Here is a 20,130-nt window from a genome sequence, read left to right as displayed (position 1 = left end):
TAACCCACTAAGCTAAATGTGTAGCGTCTTTGGTCAAGGAACTCTCGTCTCTCAGCTGGCTTGGGCCTGCTGCTGGCTGGGGCCTGCTGCTGGCTGGGGCCTGCTGCTGACTGGGGCCTGCTGCTGGCTGGGGCTTTCTGCTGGCTGGTGCCTTCTGCTGGCTGGTGCCTGCTGCTGGTCGGGGCCTGCTGCTGACTGGGGCCTGCTGCTGGCTGGGGCTTTCTGCTGGCTGGTGCCTGCTGCTGGCCGGGGCCTGCTGCTGGGCTGAACCAAGGTTGTGGGTCACATGACATTGAATGTGTGAGCTACTTCGGATTGCTTTAGTTAAGCCCCTGAAGTTCATTAGTTATTGAGCCTCACTGTTTGCAGCTACTATGTCAACTTCACCCAAAGACAGATCTGTAAAGTTAGGCTTCAATCACCACATCCAGACCAGTACAATAGATTCAACAGGTTTATGTTAGGTTTAACACTTTATGACCAGGCAAGTTTACACACACACTGGTGCTGTTATTGTCATTTTCATGACATTTTCTCTTGTACTTTATTTCAGAATTATTATTATTATTTTATTTTTTTTACAGATTTTATGGATTTTACTACAATTTCTACAATTACCAACTCAAAAAATGCAAAAAAAAAGTCCAAAACAAATCTATTTATAATACTTTTTATTATTGCTCCCCTAATGAATAGTTCTTTATTACAGAGTAAAACAGCACAGATTTGTTTTTACATTTACAATTCTATTATTAACATTTATTTAGCAATTTACCTCATTACCATAACACAATTATTTTCTTCTTCTAATATTCCCTAAATACATTATCAATACATTATCAATACATTATCAACCTGTGCAGAGATTCAGTAGCGCAATACATTATCAATACATTATCAATACATTATCAATACATTATCAACCTGTACAGAGATTCAGTAACCCAATACATTATCAACCTGTACAGAGATTCAGTAACGCAATACATTATCAACCTGTACTGAGCTCTATCAGAGATTCAGTAACTCAATACATCATCAACCTGTACTGAGCTCTATCAGAGATTCAGTAACTCAATACATTATCAACCTGTACAGAGATTCAGTAACGCAATACATTATCAACCTGTACAGAGATTCAGTAACGCAATACATTATCAACCTGTACAGAGATTCAGTAACGCAATACATTATCAACCTGTACTGAGCTCTATCAGAGATTCAGTAACTCAATACATCATCAACCTGTACTGAGCTCTATCAGAGATTCAGTAACTCAATACATTATCAACCTGTACAGAGATTCAGTAACGCAATACATTATCAACCTGTACAGAGATTCAGTAACGCAATACATTATCAACCTGTACAGAGATTCAGTAACCCAATACATTATCAACCTGTACAGAGATTCAGTAACGCAATACATTATCAACCTGTACAGAGATTCAGTAACGCAATACATTATCAACCTGTACAGAGATTCAGTAACGCAATACATTATCAACCTGTACAGAGATTCAGTAACGCAATACATTATCAACCTGTACAGAGATTCAGTAACGCAATACATTATCAACCTGTACAGAGATTCAGTAACCCAATACATTATCAACCTGTACAGAGATTCAGTAACGCAATACATTATCAACCTGTACAGAGATTCAGTAACCCAATACATCATCAACCTGTACAGAGATTCAGTAACCCAATACATCATCAACCTGTACAGAGATTCAGTAACCCAATACATTATCAACCTGTACAGAGATTCAGTAACGCAATACATTATCAACCTGTACAGAGATTCAGTAACCCAATACATTATCAACCTGTACTGAGCTTCAGTAACCCAATACATCATCAACCTGTACTGAGCTCTATCAGAGATTCAGTAACCCAATACATCATCAACCTGTACTGAGCTCTATCAGAGATTCAGTAACCCAACACATTATCAACCTGTACTGAGATTCAGTAACCCAATACATCATCAACCTGTACTGAGCTCTATCAGAGATTCAGTAACCCAATACATCATCAACCTGTACTGAGCTCTATCAGAGATTCAGTAACCCAATACATTATCAACCTGTACAGAGATTCAGTAACCCAATACATCATCAACCTGTACTGAGCTCTATCAGAGATTCAGTAACCCAATACATCATCAACCTGTACTGAGCTCTATCAGAGATTCAGTAACCCAATACACCATCAACCTGTACTGAGCTCTATCAGAGATTCAGTAACCCAATACATTATCAACCTGTACTGAGCTCTATCAGAGATTCAATAACTCAATACATCATCAACCTGTACTGAGCTCTATCAGAGATTCAGTAACCCAATACATTATCAACCTGTACTGAGCTCTATCAGAGATTCAATAACTCAATACATCATCAACCTGTACTGAGCTCTATCAGAGATTCAGTAACCCAATACATTATCAACCTGTACTGAGCTCTATCAGAGATTCAATAACTCAATACATCATCAACCTGTACTGAGCTCTATCAGAGATTCAGTAACCCAATACATGGTCTTCACAATGATAGTGGATTTTTGCAAATGCGTCAGGGTTTTGTAACTCAATTTTCTACAGACATGTTTAAAACTGGTTTAATGAGAATCATCCATAAACACACACACACACACACACACACACACACACACACACACACACACACACACACACACACACACACACTGCACTGGCAGCAGTCAGTACCTGAAACTGTTTCTGCCTGTTTGAGCCTCCAAAAATAACCATGGCCTGCTTGTTGGAGTTCCTTGTTGCTAGGGGTTTCCCAGAGCCAGAGCAACGGTTGTCGAGGGGAGGGGTTAGGGAGGGGAGCAGTTTTTTTTTCTTCTCATGACCACATTGCTATAAATATTGAACCATCTCTCAGCCTGCGACGCGCACGCACGCACACACACACACACGCACGCACGCACGCACGCACGCACGCACGCACGCACGCACGCACGCACGCACGCACGCACACACACACACACACACACACACACACACACACACACACACACACACACACACACACACACACACACACACACACACACACACACACACACACACACACACACAGCAGCAGCATTCATTAACTGCATTCCTTTGGTGTCATCCTGACTGGCCAGATATCAGATTTCACTAATGTACAGAGGCCTGATTCACCTCTGGCCCCTCCACACACTGGCCTAGATGAGGGTGAAGGAGAGTGGGAGAGAGAGAGAGACAGAGAGATGCAGAGAGAGAGACAGAGAGAGACAGAGAGAGAGAGAGAGAGAGAGAGAGAGAGAGAGATGCAGACCGGGAGTTAGAGGGGGAGAGAGAGAGACAGAGAGAGAGAGAGAGAGAGAGAGAGAGAGATGCAGACCGGGAGTTAGAGGGGGAGAGAGAGAGACAGAGAGAGATGCAGAGAGAGAGACAGAGAGAGAGACAGACAGACAGACAGACAGACAGACAGACAGCGAGAGAGAGAGAGACAGAGAGAGAGAGAGAGAGAGACAGACAGACAGACAGACAGACAGACAGACAGACAGACAGACAGACAGACAGACAGACAGACAGACAGCGAGAGAGAGAGAGAGAGAGAGAGAGAGATGCAGACCGGGAGTTAAAGGGAGAGAGAGAGAGAGAGAGAGATGCAGACCGAGAGTTAGAGGGGGAGAGAGAGAGAGAGAGAGATGCAGACCGAGAGTTAGAGGGGGAGAGAGAGAGAGAGAGAGATGCAGACCGAGAGTTAGAGGGGGAGAGAGAGAGAGAGAAGGAAAGAGTACTCTTTTTTTTTAAGTAAAAGGAAACTCCCGAGTAACACAATCCTACAGATACCTACCTATCTACAGGATCAGAGGTCAGAGTGGAGTTATCTCTCTGCCTCAGTGCCTGTACCTGTGGTTCCATTACAAAGCTTTATAATGTGTACAAGCCACCTACACCAGTAGCAAGTTCTATTCTTCGAGGTATCAGACTTTAACTATTGTATTCAGACTGTTCTACTAAATCATGTAGCTTACAGTCCAATTTATGCATTTGGAGATATTATGAATAGTGAAATCCTTACATGTAGATTTGATGTTGAGTTTGCTGCACACCAAAATCCCTTTAGCGAGCTATACAGTATATAGCCTACAGCATATATCCTACAGTATATAGCCTACAGCATATAACCTATAGTATATAACCTACAGTATATATCCTACAGTATATATCCTACAGTATATAACCTACAGTATATAACCTACAGTATATATCCTACAGTATATAACCTACAGTATATATCCTACAGTATATAGCCTACAGTATATATCCTACAGTATATATCCTACAGTATATATCCTACAGTATATAGCCTACAGTATATATCCTACAGTATATAACCTACAGTATATATCCTACAGCATATAACCTACAGTATATATCCTACAGTATATAACCTACAGTATATATCCTACAGTATATATCCTACAGTATATAGCCTACAGTATATAACCTACAGTATATAGCCTACAGTATATAGCCTACAGTATATATCCTACAGCATATAACCTACAGTATATATCCTACAGTATATAACCTACAGTATATATCCTACAGTATATATCCTACAGTATATAGCCTACAGTATATAGCCTACAGTATATAACCTACAGTATATAGCCTACAGTATATATCCTACAGTTTATAACCTACAGTATATATCCTACAGTATATATCCTACAGTATATAGCCTACAGTATATAGCCTACAGTATATAACCTACAGTATATAGCCTACAGTATATATCCTACAGTATATATCCTACAGTATATAACCTACAGTATATAGCCTACAGTATATAGCCTACAGTATATATCCTACAGTGCATTCGGAAAGAATTCAGACCCCTTGACCTTTTCCAAATGTTGTTACGTTACAGCCTTATTCTAAAATGGAGTAAATAGTCCCCCCCCCATCTATCTACACACAATACCCCATAATGACATCACAATACCCCATAATGACATCACAATACCCCATAATGACATCACAATACCCCATAATGACGAAGCAAAAACAGGTTTTTATAAATTTTTGCAAATGTATAAAAAATAACTTTAAAAAACGGAGGGACCTCCCGAGTGTCGCAGCGGTCTAAGGCACTGCAGTGCTAGAGGCATCACTACAGATCTGGGTTCGATCCCAGGCTCTATCACAGCCGGGTATGATCGGGAGTCCCATAGGGCGGCTCACAATTGGCCCAGCGTTGTCTGGGTTAGGGGAGGGTTTGGCCGGGAGGGGCTTTACTTCCGATCACAGCCGGCTGTGATACAGCTCGGGATCGAACCCGGGTCTGTAGTGACACCTCTAGCACTGCAGTGCCTTAGACCGCTGCGTCACTCGGGAGGTCCCTTCTGAAGCCACTCCTGCGTTGTCTTGGCTGTGTGCTTAGGGTCGTTGTCCTGTTGAAAGGTGAACCTTCGCCTCAGTCTGAGGTCCTGAGCCCACTTGAGCTGGTTTTCATCAAGTACTTTGAGATGTATTTTGAGTCTCATAGCAAAGGGTCTGAATACTTATGTAAATACGTTTTTTTTTTTTTTTTGGTGATATTTCAGTTTTTTAAACCTGTTTTTGCTTTGTCATTATGGGGTATTGTGTGTAGATTGATAAGGAAAAATAAATAATTGAATCTATTTTAGAATAAAAACGTGTAAAAAGTCTGGTGGTCTTAATACTTTCCTAATGTAATATGTTAATTAGCAGATGCTTTTATCCAAAATAACTTATAGTCATGCGTGCATACATTTGACATTCCCGTGAATCAAATCCACATTCCTGGCTTTGCAAGCGTCATGCTCTACCAACTGAGACATACAGGACTACTGTCTAATGACCTGACCTTATTGTAGTATGATCTAAAATAAGGACGTGCGACAACAAGGTTCTGTTTATTAACGTAACCCTCGCATGTCCTACATAGGTACGGATACCCCCAAGGGACATCCTACTACACTTATAATTCATTACATTTTCATCGCTCAACATTGGAGAGACAACTAATGAATACATTTACTCAAAAACGTTTCATTTTTCTAATAATCTCTCTCCAAAAAGACCCAAACTAGTGGTGAATACTGAGACACCAACTGGACCTGAACCTGGATCCAGAGCTGAATACTGAGACACCAACTAGACCTGGATCTAGAGCTGAATACTGAGACACCTGGACATGGAGCTAGTGGTGAATACTGAGACACCAACTGGACCTGGACCTGGATCCAGAGCTGAATACTGAGACACCAACTGGACCTGGACATGGAGCTAGTGGTGAATACTGAGACACCAACTGGACCTGAACCTGGATCCAGAGCTGAATACTGAGACACCAACTGGACCTGGACATGGAGCTAGTGGTGAATACTGAGACACCAACTGGACCTGAACCTGGATCCAGAGCTGAATACTGAGACACCAACTGGACCTGGACATGGAGCTAGTGGTGAATACTGAGACACCAACTGGACCTGAACCTGGATCCAGAGCTGAATACTGAGACACCAACTGGACCTGGACATGGAGCTAGTGGTGAATACTGAGACACCAACTGGACCTGGACATGGATCTAGAGCTGAATACTGAGACACCAACTGGACCTGGACCTGGATCTAGAGCTGAATACTGAGACACCAACTGGACCTGAACCTGGATCCAGAGCTGAATACTGAGACACCAACTGGACCTGGATCTAGAGCTGAATACTGAGACACCAACTGGACCTGGACATGGATCCAGAGCTGAATACTGAGACACCAACTGGACCTGGACCTGGATCTAGAGCTGAATACTGAGACACCAACTGGACCTGGACCTGGATCTAGAGTTGAATACTGAGACACCAACTGGACCTGGACATGGATCCAGAGCTGAATACTGAGACACCAACTGGACCTGGACATGGATCCAGAGCTGAATACTGAGACACCAACTGGACCTGGACATGGATCCAGAGCTGAATACTGAGACACCAACTGGACCTGGACATGGATCTAGAGCTTTATACTGAGACACCAACTGGACCTGGACCTGGATCTAGAGCTGAATACTGAGACACCAACTGGACCTGGACATGGATCTAGAGCTGAATACTGAGACACCAACTGGACCTGGACATGGATCTAGAGCTGAATACTGAGACACCTGGACATGGAGCTAGTGGTGAATACTGAGACACCAACTGGACCTGGAGCTAGTGGTGAATACTGAGACACCCACTGGACATGGACCTGGATCTAGAGCTGAATACTGAGACACCAACTGGACCTGAACCTGGATCTAGTGCTGAATACTGAGACACCTGGACATGGAGCTAGAGCTGAATACTGAGACACCTGGACATGGAGCTAGTGGTGAATACTGAGACACCAACTGGACCTGGACCTGGATCCAGAGCTGAATACTGAGACACCAACTGGACCTGGACATGGAGCTAGTGGTGAATACTGAGACACCAACTGGACCTGAACCTGGATCCAGAGCTGAATACTGAGACACCAACTGGACCTGGACATGGAGCTAGTGGTGAATACTGAGACACCAACTGGACCTGAACCTGGATCCAGAGCTGAATACTGAGACACCAACTGGACCTGGACATGGAGCTAGTGGTGAATACTGAGACACCAACTGGACCTGAACCTGGATCCAGAGCTGAATACTGAGACACCAACTGGACCTGGACATGGAGCTAGTGGTGAATACTGAGACACCAACTGGACCTGGACATGGATCTAGAGCTGAATACTGAGACACCAACTGGACCTGGACCTGGATCTAGAGCTGAATACTGAGACACCAACTGGACCTGAACCTGGATCCAGAGCTGAATACTGAGACACCAACTGGACCTGGATCTAGAGCTGAATACTGAGACACCAACTGGACCTGGACATGGATCCAGAGCTGAATACTGAGACACCAACTGGACCTGGACCTGGATCTAGAGCTGAATACTGAGACACCAACTGGACCTGGACCTGGATCTAGAGCTGAATACTGAGACACCAACTGGACCTGGACATGGATCCAGAGCTGAATACTGAGACACCAACTGGACCTGGACATGGATCCAGAGCTGAATACTGAGACACCAACTGGACCTGGACATGGATCCAGAGCTGAATACTGAGACACCAACTGGACCTGGACATGGATCTAGAGCTTTATACTGAGACACCAACTGGACCTGGACCTGGATCTAGAGCTGAATACTGAGACACCAACTGGACCTGGACATGGATCTAGAGCTGAATACTGAGACACCAACTGGACCTGGACATGGATCTAGAGCTGAATACTGAGACACCTGGACATGGAGCTAGTGGTGAATACTGAGACACCAACTGGACCTGGAGCTAGTGGTGAATACTGAGACACCCACTGGACATGGACCTGGATCTAGAGCTGAATACTGAGACACCAACTGGACCTGAACCTGGATCTAGTGCTGAATACTGAGACACCTGGACATGGAGCTAGAGCTGAATACTGAGACACCTGGACATGGAGCTAGTGGTGAATACTGAGACACCCACTGGACCTGGAGCTAGTGGTGAATACTGAGACACCCACTGGACATGGAGCTAGTGGTGAAGACTGAGACACCTGGACATGGAGCTAGTGGTGAATACTGAGACACCTGGACATGGAGCTAGTGGTGAATACTGAGACACCTGGACATGCAGCTAGTGGTGAAGACTGAGACACCTGGACATGGAGCTAGTGGTGAATACTGAGACACCTGGACATGGAGCTAGTGGTGATGACTGAGATACCAACTGGACATGGAGCTAGTGGTGAATACTGAGACACCTGGACCTGGAGCTAGTGGTGAATACTGAGACACCTGGACATGCAACTAGTGGTGAATACTGAGACACCTGGACATGGAGCTAGTGGTGAATACTGAGACACCTGGACATGGAGCTAGTGGTGAATACTGAGACACCTGGACATGGAGCTATTGGTGAATACTGAGACACCTGGACATGCAGCTAGTGGTGAATACTGAGACACCTGGACATGGAGCTAGTGGTGAAGACTGAGACACCTGGACATGGAGCTAGTGGTGAATACTGAGACACCTGGACATGGAGCTAGTGGTGAATACTGAGACACCTGGACATGGAGCTAGTGGTGAATACTGAGACACCTGGACATGGAGCTAGTGGGGAATACTGAGACAGCTGGACATGGAGCTAGTGGTGAATACTGAGACACCCACTGGACCTGGAGCTAGTGGTGAAGACTGAGACACCTGGACATGGAGCTAGTGGTGAATACTGAGACACATGGACATGGAGCTAGTGGTGAATACTGAGACACCACCTGGACATGGAGCTAGTGGTGAATACTGAGACACTTGGACATGGAGCTAGTGGTGAATACTGAGACACCTGGACCTGGAGCTAGTGGTGAATACTGAGACACCCACTGGACCTTGAGCTAGTGGTGAATACTGAGACACCTGGAGCTAGTGGTGAATACTGAGACACCTGGACATGGAGCTAGTGGTGAATACTGAGACACCTGGACATGCAGCCAGTGGTGAATACTGAGACACCTGGACATGGAGCTAGTGGTGAATACTGAGACACCTGGACATGGAGCTAGTGGTGAATACTGAGACACCTGGACATGGAGCTAGTGGTGAATACTGAGACACCCACTGGACATGGAGCTAGTGGTGAATACTGAGACACCTGGACATGCAGCTAGTGGTGAATACTGAGACACCTGGACATGGAGCTAGTGGTGAATACTGAGACACCTGGACCTGCAGCTAGTGGTGAATACTGAGACACCTGGACATTGAGCTAGAGCTGAATACTGAGACACCCACTGGACATGGAGCTAGTGGTGAATACTGAGACACCTGGACATGGAGCTAGTGGTGAATACTGAGACACCTGGACATGGAGCTAGTGGTGAATACTGAGACACCTGGACATGGAGCTAGTGGGGAATACTGAGACATCTGGACCTGGAGCTAGTGGTGAATACTGAGACACCCACTGGACCTGGAGCTAGTGGTGAAGACTGAGACACCTGGACATGGAGCTAGTGGTGAATACTGAGACACATGGACATGGAGCTAGTGGTGAATGCTGAGACACCACCTGGACATGGAGCTAGTGGTGAATACTGAGACACCTGGACATGGAGCTAGTGGTGAATACTGAGACACCTGGACATGGAGCTAGTGGTGAATACTGAGACACCCACTGGACATCGAGCTAGTGGTGAATACTGAGACACCTGGACCTGCCTTTCAGAACTCATGTTAAAACACCACCTGCCTGATATCATACAAACTAAAATATATAAACCCACACCAACTTAGGATAGGTTTGTTCCAGCCCCTCCCTAACAGGAGAAACACAGAGATAAAGGCTCTGTTCAACAACCTAAAGAACAGGAGAAACACAGAGATAAAGGCTCTGTTCAACAACCTAAAGAACAGGAGAAACACACAGAGATAATGGCTCTGTTCAACAACCTAAAGAACAGGAGACACACAGAGATAAAGGCTCTGTTCAACAACCTAAAGAACAGGAGAAACACACAGAGATAAAGGCTCTGTTCAACAACCTAAAGAACAGGAGAAACACACAGAGATAATGGCTCTGTTCAACAATCTAAAGAACAGGAGACACACAGAGATAAAGGCTCTGTTCAACAACCTAAAGAACAGGAGAAACACACAGAGATAAAGGCTCTGTTCAACAACCTAAAGAACAGGAGACACACAGAGATAAAGGCTCTGTTCAACAACCTAAAGAACAGGAGAAACACACAGAGATAAAGGCTCTGTTCAACAATCTAAAGAACAGGAGAAACACAGAGATAATGGCTCTGTTCAACAATCTAAAGAACAGGAAACACAGAGATAAATGCTCTGTTCAACAACCTAAAGAACAGGAGACACACAGAGATAAAGTGGGTGTAGTTTTTGGTTTGTCATTATGGGGTATTGTGTGTAGGATGATGAGTTGAAAAAAACGATTGAATCCACTTTAGAATAAGGCTGTTACGTAACACAATGAGGGAAAAAGTCAAGGGGTCTGAATACTTGGAGACATTTCAAGCTAGGGAGACGCTTTTACCCAAACCAACTTGCAGTCATTCACACACACATTTTGGTATCGGTGGTTCCAGCAGGAATTGAACCCACTGTCTTAGCGACGCTAGCACCCGTGCTCTACCAGCAGGAATTGAACCCACTGTCTTAGCGACGCTAGCACCCGTGCTCTACCAGCAGGATTTGAACCCACTGTCTTAGCGACGCGAGCACCCGTGCTCTACCAGCAGGAATTGAACCCACTGACTTAGCGACGCAAGTCCCCGTGCTCTACCAGCAGGAATTGAACCCACTGTCTTAGCGATGTAAGCCCCCGGGCTCTACCAGCAGGAATTGAACCCACTGTCTTAGTGATGTAAGCCCCCGGGCTCTGCCAGCAGGAATTGAACCCACTGTCTTAGCGACGCTAGCACCCGTGCTCTACCAGCAGGAATTGAACCCACTGTCTTAGCGACGCTAGCCCCCGTGCTCTACCAGCAGGAATTGAACCCACTGTCTTAGCTACGCTAGCCCCCGTGCTCTACCAATTTAGCTACAGAGGAACACAACTCTGTTCTGCTTGCTCATACTCATGGCCTCAAACACGTTGTCTGACTAAAACCAACAGCCTAGTTTCCTGCTCCTAGTACAGGCTGCGCTATTCAACCATGTTTCTGAAACCTAGCCTTGAACAGGACGTTTAAGGACACACAAATGATTTAGAGAAGACATTTTAAATCTAGACCTCAACGCCAGTTCCACTGCTTTACTTCATTCGTCTCATTTAATAAGGTGGGGGGGACAACAGAAACTAGGTGGGATCAGTACTCTGTAATGGTCGGAGCTCTACAGGGCAGGAAACTCTCCTCGGGGACTGGGACATCTAGGGCTGTTCATAGTACCCACATCGACAACAGATGTACATTCACTGAACTGGAAGATTTCAGGCAATGTTTGTAGAGAACTTGATCTTTGTGTTTGTTTCCGCCTGTGTTTTAAAGTATGTTGTTGTCTAAGGTCTGTATCAGGTCTGTAGTTGTATCAGGTCTGTAGTTGTATCAGGTCTGTTGGTGTATCAGGTCTGTTGTTGTCTCAGGTCTGTATGAGGTCTGTTGATGTATCAGGTCTGTTGGTGTATCAGGTCTGTTGTTGTATCAGGTCTGTTGGTGTATCAGGTCTGTTGTTGTCTCAGGTCTGTATGAGGTCTGTAGTTGTATCAGGTCTGTTGTTGTATCCAGTCTGTTGTTGTCTCAGGTCTGTATGAGGTCTGTTGTTGTATCAGGTCTGTTGTTGTATCAGGTCTGTTGTTGTATCAGGTCTGTAGTTGTATCAGGTCTGTTGTTGTATCCGGTCTGTTGGTGTATCAGGTCTGTATGAGGTCTGTTGTTGTATCAGGTCTGTTGTTGTATCAGGTCTGTTGTTGTATCAGGTCTGTTGTTGTATCAGGTCTGTAGTTGTATCAGGTCTGTTGTTGTATCAGGTCTGTTGTTGTATCAGGTCTGTATCGGGTATGTTGGTGTATCAGGTCTGTTGTTGTATCAGGTCTGTATGAGGTCTGTTGTTGTATCAGGTCTGTATGAGGTCTGTTGTTGTATCAGGTCTGTTGTTGTATCAGGTCTGTAGTTGTATCAGGTCTGTTGTTGTATCAGGTCTGTTGTTGTATCAGGTCTGTATCGGGTATGTTGGTGTATCAGGTCTGTTGTTGTATCAGGTCTGTATGAGGTCTGTTGTTGTATCAGGTATGTTGGTGTATCATGAATAATGTAGGGTATGTAAACATTATATTAGGTAGCATTGTTTAAAGTGGCTAGTGATATATTTTACCTCATTTCCCATCAATTCCCATTATTAAAGTGGCTGGAGTTGAGTCAGTGTGTTGGCAGCAGACACTCAATGTTAGTGGTGGCTGTTTAACAGTCTGATTGCCTTGAGATAGAAGCTGTTTTTCAGTCTCTCGGTCCCAGCTTTGATGCACCTGTACTGACCTCGCCTTCTGGATGATAGCGGGGTGAACAGGCAGTGGCTCGGGTGGTTGTTGTCCTTGATGATCTTTATGGCCTTCCTGTGACATCGGGTGGTTGTTGTCCTTGATGATCTTTATGGCCTTCCTGTGACATCGGGTGGTGTGTTGGTGTATCAGGTCTGTTGTTGTATCAGGTCTGTATGAGGTCTGTTGTTGTATCAGGTCTGTGTGAGGTCTGTTGTTGTATCAGGGTCTGTTGGTATATCAGGTCTGTTGTTGTATCAGGTCTGTTGGTGTATCAGGTCTGTTGTTGTATCAGGTCTGTATGAGGTCTGTTGTTGTATCAGGTATGTTGGTGTATCAGGTCTGTTGTTGTATCAGGTCTGTATGAGGTCTGTTGTTGTATCAGGTCTGTGTGAGGTCTGTTGTTGTATCAGGTCTGTTGGTATATCAGGTCTGTTGTTGTATCAGGTCTGTTGGTGTATCAGGTCTGTTGTTGTATCAGGTCTGTATGAGGTCTGTTGTTGTATCAGGTATGTTGGTGTATCAGGTCTGTTGTTGTATCAGGTCTGTATGAGGTCTGTTGTCGTATCAGGTATGTTGTTGTATCAGGTATGTTGTTGTATCAGGTATGTTGTTGTATCAGGGTCTGTTGTTGTATCAGGTATGTTGGTGTATCAGGTCTGTTGTTGTCTCAGGTCTGTATGAGGTCTGTTGTTGTATCAGGTATGTTGTTGTATCAGGTATGTTGTTGTATCAGGGTCTGTTGTTGTATCAGGTATGTTGGTGTATCAGGTCTGTTGTTGTCTCAGGTCTGTATGAGGTCTGTTGTTGTATCAGGTATGTTGTTGTATCAGGTATGTTGTTGTATCAGGTATGTTGTTGTATCAGGGTCTGTAGTTGTATCAGGTCCGTTGGTGTATCAGGTCTGTTGGTGTATCAGGTCTGTATCAGGTCTGTTGTTGTATGAGGTCTGTTGTTGTATGAAGTCTGTTGTTGTATCAGGTCTGTTGTTGTATCAGGGTCTGTTGTTGTATGAGGTCTGTTGTTGCATCAGGGTCTGTTGTTGTATCAGGCCTGTTGATGTATCAGGTCTGTTGTTGTATCAGGCCTGTTGATGCATTAGGTATGTTGTTGTATCAGGCCTGTTGATGTATCAGGTCTGTTGATGTATCAGGTCTGTTGATGTCTTAGGTATGTTGTTGTATCAGGTCTACCTTTTACTGAGATATGTGGTTGTCTTGCTCTTGCCTACCTTGGTTGTAAGTGTAAGTCCCTCTGGATAAGAGGGTCTGCCAGTTAAATGACCTCACTGTAATGGAGCCTCTCTGCTCCCAATGTGTACTGTATGTTTAACTGCCTGGTTTCTCTCTCTCTCTTTTCTCCTGTCTTCTTCTTCTTCTCTCTTTTCTCCTGTCTCCTTCTCCTTCTCTTATTTCTCCTCTCTCTCTCTCTCTCTCTCTCTCTCTCTCTCTCTCTCTCTCTCTCTCTCTCTCTCTCTCCTCCAGTCGATGCTGATGAGATTAAGCGTCTGGGAAAGAGGTTTAAGAAACTGGACCTAGATAACTCTGGATCCCTTAGCGTGGAGGAGTTCATGTCCCTGCCTGAACTCCAGCAGAACCCGCTGGTCCAGAGGGTCATCGACATCTTCGACACCGATGGAAACGGAGAGGTGGACTTCAAGGGTAAGCCAGAGTAGACTGGTCCCAGATCTGTTGTCTCCTTCTATAGCCTGGTCCCAGATCTGTTGTCTCCTCAATTAGCCTGGTCCCAGATCTGTTGTCTCCTTCTATAGCCTGGTCCCAGATCTGTTGTCTCCTTCTATAGCCTGGTCCCAGATCTGTTTGTGCTTTTTCCTACTCCATTATGCAAGACTATTCCATATGGAACAGACTGGCACGCACCCAGGCTAGAGACAGAGTACTCTACAATTTAAATGCAAAAATTGCTGAATATTATTATATATTAATAAAAAAACATCATTTAACCAGGCAAGTAAGTTAATTAAGAACAAATTCTTATTTTCAATGACGGCCTAGGAACAGTGGGTTAACTGCCTGTTCAGGGGCAGAATGACAGAGTTGTACCTTGTCAGCTCGGGGGATTTGAACTTGCAACCTTCTGGTTACTAGTCCAACGCTCTAACCACTAGGCTACCCTGCCACCCTATATATATATATATAATAGGCTGGTTTGAGACGTGAGCTAGTAACTGGAAGGTTGCAAATTCGAATCCTGGGTCTAACGGGGAAAATCTGGAGGGAAATGAGAATGTAAACTGTAGAGTTGCTGGTATCAAATCGTAGATGTCATTGCCTGACGTTGTGCCCTTGAGCAAGGCACTTAACCACCCACAACAACTGCTCCACGGCGCCCAGTGTGGCAGTCCCCTGCTCCAACCTCTCTAACCTGTGTATATACAGTGCATTTCCACATTTTGTTACGCTACAACCTTATTCTAAAATGGATTCAATTGTTTTTTTTCCCCTCATCAATCTACACACAACACCCCATAATGACATCACAATACCCCCATAATGACATCACAATACCCCATAATGACATCACAATACCCCCATAATGACATCACAATACCCCCATAATGACATCACAATACCCCATAATGACATCACAATACCCCCATAATGACATCACAATACCCCATAATGACAAAGCAAAACTACGTTGTTTTTTGTTGTTGAAATATTACATTTACATAAGTATTCAGACCTTTTACTCAGTACTTTGTTGAAGCACCTTTGACAGCGATTACAGCTGTGAGTCTTCTTGGGTATGACACTACAAGCTTGGCACACCTGTATTTGGGGAGTTTCTCCCATTCTTCTCTGCAGATCCTGTCAAGCTCTGTCAGGTTGGATGGGGAGCGTCGCTGCACAGCTATTTTCAGGTCTCTCCAAAGATGTTTGATCGGGTTCAAGTCCTGAGCGCTCTGGAGCAGGTTTTCATCAAGGATCTCTCTGTACTTTGCTCCATTCATCTTTCCCTCGATCCTGACTAGTCTCCCAGTCCCTGCCTCTGAAAAACGTCCCCACAGCATGATGCTGGCCACTCCATTATAGACAGAATACCAGCTGACTAATTCTTCCCTAAATAGTTATTGCATAGTTTGGAGCTGTGCTTTTGGTCATTGTCCTGTTGTAGGAGGAAATTGGCTCCAATTAAGCCCACAGGGTAAGGCATGGCGTTGCAAAATGGAGTCATAGCCTTCCTTCTTCAAGATCCCTTTTACCCTGTACAAATCTCCCACTTAACCCCCACGTAAGCACCCCCAGACCATCACATTGCCTCCACCATGCTTGACAGATGGCGTCAAACACTCCTCCAGCATCTTTTCATTTTTTCTGCGTCTCACGAGTGTTCTTCTTTGTGATCCGAACACCACAAGATTCGTCTGTCCATAACACTTTTTTCCAATCTTTCTCTGTCCAGTGTCTGTGTTTATTTGTCCATCTTAATCTTTTCATTTTATTGGCCAGTCTGAGACATGGCTATTTCTTTGCAACTATGCCTAGAAGGCCAGCATCTCCGCCTAGAAGGTCAGCATTCACTGTGACGTTGAGATTGGTGTTTTGCGGGTATTATTTAATGAAGCTGCCAGTTGAGGACTTGTGAGGCGTCTGTTTCTCAAACTAGACACTCTAATGTACTTGTCCTCTTGCTCAGTTGTGCACCGGGGCCTCCCACTCCTCTTTCTATTCTGGTTAGAGACGGTTTTCTCTGTTCTGTGAAGGAAGTAGTACACAGCGTTGTATGAGATCTTCAGTTTCTTGGCAATTTCTCGTATGGAATAGCCTTCATTTCTCAGAACAAAAATAGACTGACAAGTTCCAGGAGAAAGTTCTTTGTTTCTGGCCATTTTGTGCTTGTAATCGAACCCACAAATGCTGATGCTCCAGATACTCAAGTAGTCTAAAGGCCAGTTAGCGCCACCTCTATGCAGACGACACCATTATGTATACATCTGGCCCTTCATCTGGCCCTTCTTTGTGTTAACAAACCTCCAAACGAGCTTCAACGCCATACACCACTACTTCCATGGCCTCCAACTGCCCATTGCTCTTAAATGCTAGTAAAACTAAATGCATGCTCTTCATCCGATCGCTGCCCGCACCCGCCCGCCCGACTAGCATTACTACTCTGGACGATTCCGACTTAGAATATGTCGACAGCTATAAATACCTAGGTGTCTGGTTAGACTGTAAACTCTCCTTCCAGACTCACATTAAGCATCTCCAATCCAAAGTTAAATCTAGAATCGGCTTCCTATTTTCGTAACAAAGCCTCCTTCACTCATGCTGCCAAACATACCCTCGTAAAACTGACTGTCCTGCCGATCCTGGACTTTGGTGATGTCATTTACAAAATAGCCTCCAACACTCTACTCAGCAAATTGGATGCATCCAATCACAGTGCCATCCGTTTTGTCACCAATGCCCCATATACTACCCACCACTGCGACCTGTATGCTCTTGTTGGCTGGTCCTCGCTACATATTCGTCGCCAAACCCACTGGCTCCAGGTCATCTATAAGTCTTTGCTAGGTAAAGCTCCGCCTAATCTCAGCTCACTGGTCACCATAACAACACCCACTCGTAGCACGCGCTCCAGCAGGTATATCTCACTGGTCATCACCAAAGCCAACACCTCATTTGGCCGCCTTTCCTTCCAGTGACAGGAACAAATTGTAAAAATCACTGAAGGAGACTTATATCTCCCTCACTAACTTGAACGGTCAGCTGTCAAAGCAGCTTACCGATCGCTGCAGCTGTACACAGCCCATCTGTAAATAGCCCATCCAACCAGCTACCTACCTCATCCCCATATTTGTTTTTGTTTTTCTGCTCTGTTGCACACCTGTATTTCTACTTGCACATCATCATCTGCACATATATCACTCCAGTGTAAATTGCTAAATTGTAATTACTTCATCCCTATTGGCCTATTTATTGCCTTACCTCCTCACCTCATTTGCACACACTGTATACAGATCTTTCTATTGTGTCATTGACTGTACGTTTGTTTACTCCATGTGTAACTCTGTTGTTTGTGTCGAACTGCTTTGCTTTATCTTGGCCAGGTCGCAGTTGTAAATGAGAACTTGTTCTCAACTAGCCACCTGGTTAAATAAAGGTGAAATAATAAAAAAAAGAGAGGCATGAAGATAAATGAATCATATATAGAACGATTAATTTAAATTAAAGCCTACAGGTTTAATGCATTATGATGCCATCATTCCAATGCATTGTGAGACTTGTCATGAGCATGATTGATCCCTTATTCTTTAATGTAATAATTAAGATCACGTTAATCATCAACTAAACGTTGACTTCTGCTTTATCCCAACCCCTCTGAAAGACATACATATACCGTTTAAAAGTTTGGGGTCACTTAGAAATGTCCTTGTTTTTCTTTTATTTAACCAGGCAACTCAGTTAAGAACAAATTCTTATTTTCAATGACGGCCTAGGAACAGTGGGTTAACTGCCTTGTTCAGAACGACAGATTTTGACCTTGTCAGCTCAAGGATTCAACCTTGCAACCTTTCGGTTACTAGCCCAACAGCTCTAACCACTAGGCTACCTGTCTCTAACCACTTGGCTACCTGCTCTAACCACTAGGCTACCTGCCTCTAACCACTAGGCTACCTGTCTCTAACCACTAGGCTACCTGTCTCTAACCACTAGGCTACCTGCTCTAACCACTAGGCTACCTGTCTCTAACCACTAGGCTACCTGCTCTAACCACTAGGCTACCTGTCTCTAACCACTAGGCTACCTGTCTCTAACCACTAGGCTACCTGCTCTAATCACTAGGCTACCTGTCTCTAACCACTAGGCTACCTGCTCTAACCACTAGGCTACCTGTCTCTAACCACTAGGCTACCTGTCTCTAACCACTAGGCCAACTGCTCTAACCACTAGGCTACCTGTCTCTAACCACCAGGCTACCTGTCTCTAACCACCAGGCTACCTGTCTCTAACCACTAGGCTACCTGTCTCTAACCACTAGGCTACCTGTCTCTAATCACTAGGCCACCTGTCTCTAATCACTAGGCCAACTGCTCTAACCACTAGGCTACCTGTCTCTAACCACTAGGCTACCTGTCTCTAACCACTAGGCTACCTGTCTCTAACCACTAGGCTACCTGCCTCTAACCACTAGGCTACCTGTCTCTAACCACTAGGCTACCTGTCTCTAACCACCAGGCTACCTGTCTCTAACCACCAGGCGACCTGTCTCTAACCACTAGGCTACCTGTCTCTAACCACTAGGCTACCTGTCTCTAACCACCAGGCTACCTGTCTCTAACCACCAGGCTACCTGTCTCTAACCACCAGGCTACCTGTCTCTAACCACTAGGCTACCTGCTCTAACCACTAGGTTACCTTCTCTAACCACTAGGCTGGCTACCTGCTCTAACCACTAGGTTACCTTCTCTAATCACTACCTTCTCTAACCACTAGGTTACCTTCTCTAACCACTAGGCTGGCTACCTGCTCTAACCACTAGGTTACCTTCTCTAATCACTAGGTTACCTGTCTCTAACCACAAAACAAGACAGTCGCAACTAGATCACCTGAACACAGGACAGTCGCAACAAGATCACCTGAACACAGGACAGTCACAACAAGATCACCTGAACACAGGACAGTCACAACTAGATCACCTGAACACAGGACAGTCACAACTAGATCACCTGAACACAGGACAGTCACAACTAGATCACCTGAACACAGGACAGTCACAACAAGATCACCTGAACACAGGACAGTCACAACTAGATCACCTGAACACAGGACAGTCACAACTAGATCACCTGAACACAGGACAGTCACAACTAGATCACCTGAACACAGGACAGTCACAACTAGATCACCTGAACACAGGACAGTCACAACAAGATCATCTGAACACAGGACAGTCACAACAAGATCACCTGAACACAGGACAGTCACAACTAGATCACCTGAACACAGGACACTCACAACTAGATCACCTGAACACAGGACAGTCACAACTAGATCA

At 44.8% G+C, this 20,130-nt stretch overlaps 1 protein-coding gene and 1 long non-coding RNA gene across 3 annotated transcripts in view; one reads left to right on the top strand and one right to left on the bottom strand.

Moving 5' to 3' along the window:
- Positions 1–20,130, bottom strand: part of LOC118942075 (uncharacterized) — a 784,985-nt gene that overhangs the window by 259,749 nt on the left and 505,106 nt on the right. The window lies entirely within an intron of this gene.
- Positions 1–20,130, top strand: part of canb1 (Calcineurin subunit B) — a 45,323-nt gene that overhangs the window by 18,892 nt on the left and 6,301 nt on the right. For both annotated transcript variants that reach the window (XM_090211857.1, NM_001160568.1), the window contains 1 exon segment: positions 14,592–14,768. In XM_090211857.1, coding sequence (XP_090067983.1) covers positions 14,678–14,768 — 91 coding nt within the window. In that variant the 5' untranslated portion in view covers positions 14,592–14,677.

This window comes from Oncorhynchus mykiss, chromosome 20, assembly GCF_057628025.1.
Source record: "Oncorhynchus mykiss isolate SJ-2025 chromosome 20, ASM5762802v1, whole genome shotgun sequence".
NCBI classification, from domain to species: Eukaryota; Metazoa; Chordata; class Actinopteri; order Salmoniformes; family Salmonidae; genus Oncorhynchus; species Oncorhynchus mykiss.
The sequence above is the reverse complement of the archived record's forward strand: the minus strand, read 5'-3'. Positions and strand labels throughout refer to the sequence as shown.